This window comes from Convolutriloba macropyga, chromosome 2, assembly GCF_964194025.1.
Source record: "Convolutriloba macropyga chromosome 2, txConMacr16.3, whole genome shotgun sequence".
Taxonomy (NCBI): Eukaryota; Metazoa; Xenacoelomorpha; order Acoela; family Convolutidae; genus Convolutriloba; species Convolutriloba macropyga.
In genome coordinates, this window is record NC_134469.1 from 70,627,707 (window position 1) to 70,638,534 (window position 10,828).

General features: G+C 35.8%; 1 protein-coding gene across 1 annotated transcript in view; it reads left to right on the top strand.

Annotated features, from left to right (window-relative positions):
- The window catches only part of LOC142334666 (ubiquitin carboxyl-terminal hydrolase isozyme L5-like), a 60,823-nt gene extending 50,175 nt beyond the window's left edge, over window positions 1–10,648 (top strand). Inside the window, exons 5-7 of the mRNA XM_075382880.1 lie at window positions 2,577–2,737; window positions 3,069–3,122; window positions 10,303–10,648. Coding sequence (XP_075238995.1) covers window positions 2,577–2,737; window positions 3,069–3,122; window positions 10,303–10,541 — 454 coding nt within the window. The 3' untranslated portion in view covers window positions 10,542–10,648. The remainder of the gene's footprint in view (window positions 1–2,576; window positions 2,738–3,068; window positions 3,123–10,302) is intronic.
- Window positions 10,649–10,828: the final 180 nt, after the last annotated feature.

Here is a 10,828-nt window from a genome sequence, read left to right on the forward strand (position 1 = left end):
CTTATTGCAGGGGTTGTGACGAAAAGTCGAAAAGATCAGATGAAAAATCGGTCAAGTGGTGAAACTTTTAATGTTAAGAACCGCCCTTTGTAATAAGCTTATTTCACTTTGATTTAGAGGTTCAGCATTTTCACCTTATTCAATGGAACTGTGAATTCATTCGAACACTTTGAACAGTGTGAAAAGATTGTTCCATTTTTTTTACGAATCCGGTGGTATCTTTATTTGCACCTAAGAGGTATTGTCGGCGTTCCTTGAGGGGTGTATGTTTAACGCATATGACAAGCTATGTGCTTTCTAGTGCTTTGCCTGAGAAGCCATGAGCCCAGGAAGTTGTTTATCGGTTATTTCTATCTCAAGGACTAGCCTGAACTCTTTTAGCCAACCTTTTAGCATAAGTGTCAAACACCTGGTTATTTTTACTTCTGCTTTCATTTTTCTGCGCTCAATCCTTTAAATATTTTGGTTTTTTTGTTTACAGCTTTGCCAGTAATATTTAGTCAATTGAGTGTTCATTATAATATTAATCTATCTTCTATATATTAATCGCGTGAACACTTAAGGCGGCATGATTTAGAGGCATCACTGAGCAGAGTGTTTAAACAGTACTACCGAAGAGCATGGTTAAGTGGTTGCTTAATTGTGGTTAATGACCGAAAAAGTGTGCTTTAAGGTCATTGACCGATTAAAATTTCTAAAAGGTCGTTGACCGAAAAATGATACAAAAAGGTCATTGACCGAAAAGTGTTGCCAAAAGGTCATTGATATCTTCGAAAAAAGGTTTCGCGAGAAAACTCGTTGCCGAAATTTCTTTGTTAAAAAAAAAGACAATAATCCTTGTTTCAATAAACAAAAACAGTAGTGTCGAAAAAATCATTGGCGGATTAGTTGTTAAGAAAAGGGTCTGTAACCAAAAACTGCTGGAAAAAACGGTCCATGACTGAAAAACTTTGATTCTGAAACGGTAAATTATCAAAATTGTGTCAAGACAAAAGGGTTCATGGTATTGTTGTTGATGAAAAAGGTTGTCTGTGAAGAAAATTTGTGAAGAAAAGTCACTCACCGAAAACGTCAAGGAATAAAAGGTGGATAATGCAAATTTGTTTTGTCAAAGTTTCACTGTACGGAAGTTTTATAAGACAGATGTATTCAGCGAACAAAATTTGTGAAGCGTAAAAGACCCAAAAGGTACAGATGCAAAAACCAAAGTTAGGTGCCAAAAAATTATATAACACAAAACTGAGGTCTTGAAATAAATACTTTTTTTCAGCGCTCAGTAGAAGGATTTTTCTTCTTAAGGGTTGTTACTAATAAATTATTGCATACAAAACATGATAGGTATATAATTTTCCTTCTTTAAGTTTTTCGAAGAAAATTTTGTTGGTGGCCTTAGCCAGCCCCTAAACTCAGTTCTGTGTTTGTCGACTTCTTAAAAGCTTTCGCAAAGGCTTGCCAGCTATTCTTTTTTACCAGCACATTCTTCGCCTTTGCCGGATCCATCGTGTTCTCAATAGCAAATTCATCCTGTTTATAAGAACTGGAATTCATTGTTTCACCCAGGATCTGTTTTCTCCTTTCTTTTCAACTGTTGCATCTCTCCCTCTTTTCAGTTTCTTTCTTTATCTTTTTCTTTGGTGCGATCTTCTATTTTTTCTGCTCTTCAACCGTTTTTAACTGTGATGTTTTCTTTTTGCGCTTGCTCACTATCTCGCTGTTCTTGTACTTTCTCTCTCTCCCTCATGAATATGGCTTTTCTTTTTGCTTACCATTTGCCTTCATTCTATCGCTCTCGTTTTTCCTTGCGTTCGTTCTCTCGCTCACTTTTCCTTTCCTCCTGTCTCTTTCTTTTTCTTTTCTTGGTTTTTTTGCTAACTTCTTTTCTTTTCATTGGTCTGTTTTTGATTCAATTTTTTGTTTGCTATTGTGTTTCTTACGGTGGGGTTCTCATGTTCTTATGGTTTTTGATGCATTGTATTCTTTATGTTCTTTCCTGTCTCATCAATTTTACTTTTACCTTCTCTTTTTCTCGTTAGTTCTTTTTTTCCGCTTTTCGCTACCGTTGGCTTTCTTCCACTCTTAATTTTTTTGTTCTCCTTCTCTCTCCTTCTCCTGCGTTGAACCTTTTTTTGCTCTCCGATTCTTTATATATTTCTCCTGCTATCGCTATCTCTTTTTGTCCTTCTTCATACCTCATTCTATCTTTTTTGATTTTGTAATGCTCTGTGAGAACGTCTATTACTCCTAACTCGCTTAAAACTTTTCTTTGACATATTAGGCTCACTTCATTTTTTGTTGCTGTGTCTAAAGCAGTTTTGCAGAAAAATTCTATGAAACGATTGCATGTACACCAGTTATCACGAATAAGTTTTCAATGAGAATATCAATTGTTTTAAGTTTCAAGATAAGATGCATTCAGATACCCTTTACGGACCTGCTAGTTTAATTTAATTTTCATTGTAATAGTCCATGTTTATATTGCGGTCATGTGAAATTTTGTGCAAAAGGATTTATCGTCAGTGAGTTAAACTTTTCATTTCAATTACCATTTGATGCAAATTCTATTTTCTTTACCTTAGATTATATGAGCTGGATGGTCTACAAGAAGGGCCTCTGGACCACGGAGCAGTAGACAACGATAAAGGGGACTGGTTGACTCTAGCGAGAGAGGTGCTCCAGAAAAGAATCGAGAAGTATGCTTCTTCCGAGATCAGATTCAACCTCATGGCTCTCATCACAGGTGAATTTTGAGTACACATTCCGTCTTTGAATTAGCTCATGTCAACATATCCTAAGCTCCGTTGCGTGCAATTGGTGGGTTGCTAATTTTGTGTGTATTGATTCATTATTCCTCTGATAGTTCGCGAAGACATAAAAGTTTGTCTACTTGTTCCAGTCACCAAAATTATTCTTCTTGCCGAATACTTAAATTTTGAGTGCTTAACGTATAAAAAACGCTATGCCAGACTTATGTTGCTATTATGTTGTTAACTAAATTTGTTTTGTAGTGATTGCAGGCTTTCTGGGCAAAATGGTTCTTCATGCATTTAAATTGTGTTATTAATTTTTAGATCGCAGAGCCAAATACGAGAAGGAGATTGAGGAGCTCAGGCAGAAGACAGGAGGTATGCTATATATACACAAATTTTGAATTTTTCAATCGAAGGTTGTAGCAATTATTGCAGTCGTGTGCTTCTCTTGTATATGCTACGTTTTCGCTCATTATACCCAATTCACATTGATATTTTCGTTCCATAATCCGAGTACTAATTAGCAGAAAATAGCTTTTACACGTATGATTTAACAAGCGGATAATTTAATCCCATGTTCGGTTGTGATAGTTTCATATCAAGTCCCACGGGCCGCTGAGTCATGGCCATGGCCATTAAGTATGTTAAAACATAAGGGTAATAGCGTCTGCTAATTTGTTGTCGGATGGTTTTAGGAATTTGGCTTAAAATCACTACAAGCTGTTGCCCAAGTGGGAGTCCGACATAGATAACGAAATTTTTTCTTCAATGTGGGTCAAAATTAACGAATCGTTGCAAAAAAGAGTCTGATAAATGTTTCCAGCAACCCAAGCAAAATGCCTGTTAACTCCTTGCTGAATTAACTGGGCAAATTTTTCTAGCGCATGATCTGCAGTAGACATTATTTCTTTTTATTTGCTAATTATAATAGTTTATCGAATAGTTCTGGGAAAGACCTGCTCTTCAATTTGTCATCAGGCGAGAGTTTTAACTAACCAATGTAGACACTCCCACACACATTAGTAAAACTGGCCATTGAATTATCGATCACTGTTTGATGGCAAGAAACTAGATAACAGAATGACAGATTTCTTTGCCGCCTTTTGAGAACGATCGTAATCTTGTGCCATATCATATGAACTTTAAAAAAAATCACGTGGAATATTTGTTATAGGAAGAAAGGCAAATCTTAATAGAGACTGAGCATTTGTTGATTGGCAGACAATGAATCAAATTGTTACGAGATGTTCTCGGAGTTTGCTTCTTGTTCTCTGAGGAACATAAGTTTATACTCGAATAGCATAGCAATTTTGATCAAAAATTACTCTTTTCTCAAAGGAAAGGAAAAATAATCAACATATAATGCTGAGCTAAATTTTATTTTCTTATTTACTTCTGCGATTTTCTGTGGTTTCAGCGGTTTTTTTTGTGTTGAACTCCAGTAACCATCGGTTTGTGCAGTTTCAAAACCATCAAAAATCCTAATTTTGGATAACGAATAAAATTAAGGAACTGATAGTAAAGAACACCATCTGTTCAATGAATTCAAACTAACTAAAAATTGAGAAAGTAATTAACTACGAAAAATTTCAAAGACTTGAATACAGACGTGCAAGCTGCTCAGTTTGTCTAAAAGTTGTGATTCGTCATTCTTAAAGTTGTGAAGTTTCATTCGTAAAAATGGATAGATATGGATGCAAATTAAGTGATCAGAAATCCATCAGTAATGCCTGAAGAAAAGTTTTTTTATTGATATAGTTGCTTTCAATGAAGAGATAATTTCCTTTGATAACACAAACATTGATTACAGTTTTAATGATTAAGAGCCGCCCTCATCTTCTCAGCCGGCTATTATTGCGCTCGTATTACGACTCGAAGAGGAGTATTGGAGAAGTCCTTTTTTTAATCAATTTTATCGGAATGAATTTTTAAGCGGGAAATGAAACGCGTGAAAAAATTTGGAGTGATTTGGTTGCTGAACAAAAGTGAAGAGCGGAGCGAAAAAAGAGTGTTTTTTTGTTCATACCGCTGTTTTTGAGAGAGCGAGAAATTGATGTGTGAAAAAATTTTCTCTGAGCGAGCGAAATTTTTTTGTTCACGTGCGGCTTTTAAAAGCAGTTTCTTGCAATTTTTCTTGTTTATGAGGTCTGATTATGATATTGTATTGGATTTGGGCTCGTTCTGAAAGGAATTGAAGGTTTCAAGTAGTTAATTGGAGTTTTATGCAAATTTGGAGGTTTTTGATCAGTTTTGCTGATTTTTCGACGAAATTTAATGTATTTTGGCCTTTTGTTTTGTTTTACTGCTTTAAATGCAATTTGCATAGAAGCTCGTTACTCAAAGATTATCAAGGATATACATTGACTATAATTTTGTTGGTATAAAACATTTTTTTCTGAAGAAAAATGACAGAAAAATAGAGCATTTTTTAACCACTTTAATTTTTTGCTTTTTTTCGTTTTTTTTTCAATCGTAGACAATTTTTTTAGCTTGTTATGACTTGCCCATTATTTCTTGAGCAATTCTTTGCTCTATTTGCTCAAAGTAACTTTATTTGGCTTTATTTTTTCTTGTAAAATTTAAAAAAAAACACCATACTTTTTCTCGTTTTTTTTTGTTCAATTTGGTTTTAAATGTCGTTTCTATTCTTCCTCAACCTTTGATAGCATTTGGGGAGTTTTCTAGTGGAATTCAGTTGTTGTAGTTTTTTTGGATGTCTCTCATTTTGATTGATAATAGTTATGAGTTGTTTTTTTACAAATTTTGGCCACTTTTTGTCTTTTTGCTAAGTTTTTTTGCCTATTTCTTCCAATTTAATGTTTTTTTGTTTTTAACTTTTTCTCAAACAGGAGCATTTTTGTAGGTATTGATTCTATGAGTTTGCACTTGAAGGCTTAGCAGGGCAGTTTTCATTTAAACAAATTATACAAAACTCTAATTCGTTAAAGAGTTTTTCTTAGTCTTTTTTTAGTTTGTTGTTCAACGTTTCTCTGCAAGTACTAGGTGGGCGATTGATCAAGCCAAATATATAACTAATTGATTTCTATGAGTTATGGACGGGAAGCTGCATGTTATCTTTTTGTAGAGAATTTTGTTTGGATTTTTAGAGAATATTATTTTTTGCTTCTGTTCTTTGTCAAGTTTCCACTTCTCCAGTCTTTTATTTGTGAATTGGTTACAATGTCTGTCGATTGGTAATGTGCTGGTGATGCATCTGCTTAGTGAGAATAGTCAGATTTCTGCTTCGAGTCGTTTCCGGAATTCTTCCGGCTATGTTTTTTTTTTACTTCGTCAAACTTTTTTTCGCTTTACCATTTTGCCGCTTTTTCGACGTTTTGCGTGAAATCTTTTTGACTTCTCTAGGCTAGTTTATCTCTTCTCTCATTCTGCTAAAAGTGAATTTGAACATCAGTTGCTAAGCAAAGCAATTCAAAATGAACAGAGTCGGTATAAGAAATTGAAGTCAGAAATAGAAACGGGATAACCCATAAAGCCCAATTTTAGATGCCCGCTATTTGAACGTCGTTCCTTTAAGTCTTAGTTACCACCTCTAATGCTTATTGGTGTTGATAGTAGCCCCTGTAGCCTCTCTCTAAGAAACAGAAGTATGTTCAACTACAAAATGCCATCAAAATAAATCGGACTCAAAAAATATTTTTGTACAAAAATCTTTTTTTTTTCAATATATTCTCTTCGTTCAATCCCAATCATGCGTATTGGAATCAACGGCGGCTATTTTCCGGCAATCTGTCGGGTATGTTTTCGTTTTAGGTTTTGCCACATTTGAAATTTATCTGTAAAACTGTATGACCTGGATAATAAAAAATTGCCAAGACCGGGGTTTTTAAAATGCTTGAGCTATTAAAGCTAAGCTAAGGAGCGTACAAATAATATTCATAATTATTAATAATTATTAATAGCCGCGTCAGCAATTCCAGGCGGCTATTATTGCGCCCCAATTTTTTTACAATTCAAACAATTTGAATTGCACTGGGGCGCTGTCTTTTTTTTAAGATCTGTTCGCACATTTTCATTATTTTTGAAGTCAAATTGGAGAAGTCATTTTGGTCACGCCGAAACAGGAAGTGGAGCGAAAAAGCGAGTGGTTTTGCGGCGTGAATTTTTTTGCTATAATTTTGAAGTAGAGATTTTTTTCTAAATGGTTTTCCCAATCCATTCATCGTTTATTCTAGACCTATGTTTTTGTTTGAACCAAATTTCAATTTATCGCTATTGGTTTTTTTTGTTCACATGCGGCTTTTTGACATTGATTTCCTGTTTTTTTTTAATTTTTCGATCTGATTTTTTTCGAAATGGTTTTCCCAATTCACTCATATTCCGTTCTAGGTCTAAGTTTTCGTTTAGTCATTGAAAATTCTATGAATTGTATATCAGGACTTGTCCCGCTGTGTTTTTTTACTTCGTCTAACAGATTTTTGTTTCGTCTTAACCTGGCTTTTGGAATTGACTTTTCCAATCTCTTCAGTGACTTCTACTGCTTTGCATTTAAAATTTGTGTTCGTGACGTCATTTCCGCTTTCAGGTCAATTGCGTGACTTATCTCACTCAAAAAAATGACTTCTGAACTCGCTTATGGAACTTCAAATTTTATGAACATTTACTAAATTAAAGGTCAATAGTGTGCATCTAAGTAGTGCCAAACTTAGTTGCCCTAACTCGTGAGTAATAGAGTCTTGAGTTTTAATATGAAATTTTAATTTTTAAAAAGCTCCACTAGGGCTGTTTAATTGCTCTCAAACAAAGTTTGTAGCAATTATATTAGTCCTGTTGGTCTTTTTTTAATGCGATTTTTCGCTTGACCGATTTTTCGTCTGACGCTTTTGACTTTTCGTCCTCAAAAACGGGATAAACAGGTAGCGCCCAGCGGGCATTAAGTGCTCTTAGAGCCTTTCAGCTCTGTTTTGGAGACTTATACTTATACTTATGGTGTGAAGGGCGGTTCTGAGAGGTTGAGAAACCCCCCCCCCCCCGTTGACCCCCATCCCCACCGTGCTGTTGCCCCCAACCCAATGTTGCCCCCATCAGCCCCCAGTGCACCCCCCCCCCCCCCCCCCCCCCGTGGCTAGCTACTGACGAAGCCAACCGCTCGCCGGTCGTTTGAGAGCAATTCGCCCGACGTTAGTCGGTTATGTTTATTTGTAGAGCAAATGCTTCTCATAAAATTGACAGTCAAAATCTAACCCCAAAATTCTAGTGGTCTATTAAAAAGCTGGTGGTCGATCTGTCAATCTTATTTCGTTTGATGTTTCAATTCATGGTGGGCCACGCTATCGCGGCTATTTTCCCGCAATCTGCCGGCTATGTTTCATATGTTACAGTCAAAAGAGGACCAACAACTTGTTAATAGATACAATAATAGAAAATGCGGAATACGGTTTCCATTTAAAAACACCTTCAATTTTTCGGAAACAGTAATTGCTGTTTTAGTGTCTGTTCTAAAAGATTAAATGCAATCTGTAATAATCGGTATTACACAATCTGTTTTTGAATTCAAATTACCATTTTTTAGAACTCATTGAAAATGTTGGAATGCAGATAGCTACTTGAATAAAATCTCACTCGTTTTGAATGCGGATCTCCTACATTTCTGTATTAGAAATGAAATTGACTAAACATCCATTTTAAAGGAAACGTTCTAAAACTTTCGCAAAGCTACCGACATCTCGGAATTGTGGAGCATTTGGAAATCATTTGATCATATTTTCGAGCAACTTGACAACCGCTATTCGCGCGATAAGTTTTGTTAGGGATCAAATAGCTTTAGAATTGAGTACTAATTTTTAAGTCAATTGTTTTGTTTCTGTGGAATTTTCACATTTTTCTCTGCAAGGATTGTGGCGCATCAATCGCAAGATTAACTGGGGTATCAGGTCTTATATGCGGCAAACGCATGACAACTGCTGAGATCTAATGATCAACTCAAATTCTTTTTCGTCTAGTCTGCTTATTTCAAAAGCTAGCAATGGAGAACACCAGAGGCGTTAATAAAATGAGCAAAACGATTTACAAATACAACGAAACAAAAGGACCAAACTAATAATACTACAAAAACGTAAGCTGAGCAAATGGTGCAGCCAATTACTGACATTAAAAAGCTTTCAGAAATCAACCAAATTACCGATCGCAGGGTTGCGGGAAACAGTTTAACATTTAAACTGAACGGTGTTTCAGTTAGCCGGAACCACGATTTGGTGACATGTACCAAAATTCTAAGATGCATGATACGCACAAATGCTAATCTGCTGTTTAGTTGCCATTAAACAGAGTTTTTAGCAGTCCGATTAATTGTCTTTGTTTCCTAATGCATTTTTCGTCAAAGTCTAATTACAAAATTTTCGTTGTTTTTTCGCCTTTAGAAACAGGATAAACTGGTAAACCTCATGACAATAGGTTGCTGAGGAGCTTCTCTGTTTTAGCTGCTGGAAATGCTAATCTACTGTTTAATGACTTGCAAGGGAATTTTTATTAAAAGCCGCGTGCTCAATTCCTGGCTGCTATTATAGCGCTCCTAATTTTTTTACTTCGTCTAACAGACTTTTGTTTCGTCTTACCCTGACTTCTTGGAATTGACTTTTTCAATCACTTCAGTGACTTCTACGGCTTTGCATTTAAAATTTGTGTTCGTGACGTCATTTCCGCTTTCAGGTCAATTGCGTGACTTACCTCACTCAAAAAATTGACTTCTGAACTCACTTATGGAACTTTAAATTTTATGAACATTTACTTATCAAAGGTCAATAGTGTGCATCTAAGTAGTGCCAAACATATATGCCCTAATTCTTGATTGTAAGAGTCTTGAGTTTCTGATTTCGAATATTAATTTTGGGATCTTCTCCGTTTGTGCCCCCCCCCCCCCCCCCCCAGTACGTTATGCGCCCCCCCCCCCCAGTACGTTATGCGCCCCCCATTTACAGAGCAGGTGCCGTTACATAGTAAGTCACCATGTAAAAAATATTGCACGTGCATCTGAGGGGTGCAAATAATATGCGCCCACTAAGCTGAGGGGACACAAACTTCAAAAGATCCTAATTTTGAAAAGCCCTGTTAGGGCTTTCTCCTTATAGAGCTTATGTGTCTCATAAAAATGACAGTCCAAAGCTAACCCAAAAAGTCTAGTGGTCTATTAAAGGACTGGTGGTCAATCTGTCTATCTAATCTCTTTAGTTGTTTCAATTCATGGAAGGCCCCAAGCGTCTATCGCGGCTATTTTCCGGCAATCTGTCGGCTATGTTTCAAATTGATCTTTTTATGCAATTTTTCGTTATGTACTACTGACTTTTCGTCTGGTCATTTGACTTTTTGTCCTCAAATCGGGATGAGGGCTTCCGCACTCAGAGTCCGCACCTTACTACAAACTCCCCCATTACAAACATAGTTTTCAAGAGTTTATAAGTTTTTCTGTAGAACTCGAAATGCAGTTTTTACCTGTGCAGTTTTTACGAAGAATTTAAAAAGTATCAAATACGAGCTTTTTTTAGATCGAGTCAATTGAAAATACTGAAGTAGCTTCATCCATCTATATGTTTCAATTCAGGTATTGAAGATAACGATGAAACTATGATTGAAATGGCAAGATTACAATCTTTATTGGACGCCGAAAATTCCAAACTGAAGCAGTACAAAACGGACAACGTGCGGAGACGTCATAACTATATACCTCTTATTGTCAACCTTCTGCAAGTGTTAGCAGAACAAGGCAAACTGGATGAGTTTTACGAGACAGCTAAAAAGCGGACTGAAGAATTAAAGAAAGCTGAGATGAAATTGAAGTGAAAAATGGATCAAATAATGTGATAGGTTAATGTGGATTATTTTGTAAACTGTAATTTGAGCATCTTTTTGAAAATTGATATTCCCGTTGATAAATTTTTGTTAAGTAATACGTTTTAAGTAATTAAACTAGCTTTGAATTAGTTTAGGCTGAATACGTGAACAGCCTTGTATTATCATTAAAAAGAGGCTTGTAATAAAATAATGATAGTCAGCAAAAAATGAAGAGTTAGTACTTCGCGCCCTCGTGATTCTCTTTTACCGTCAGTATACAGATAAACTGTTGTATA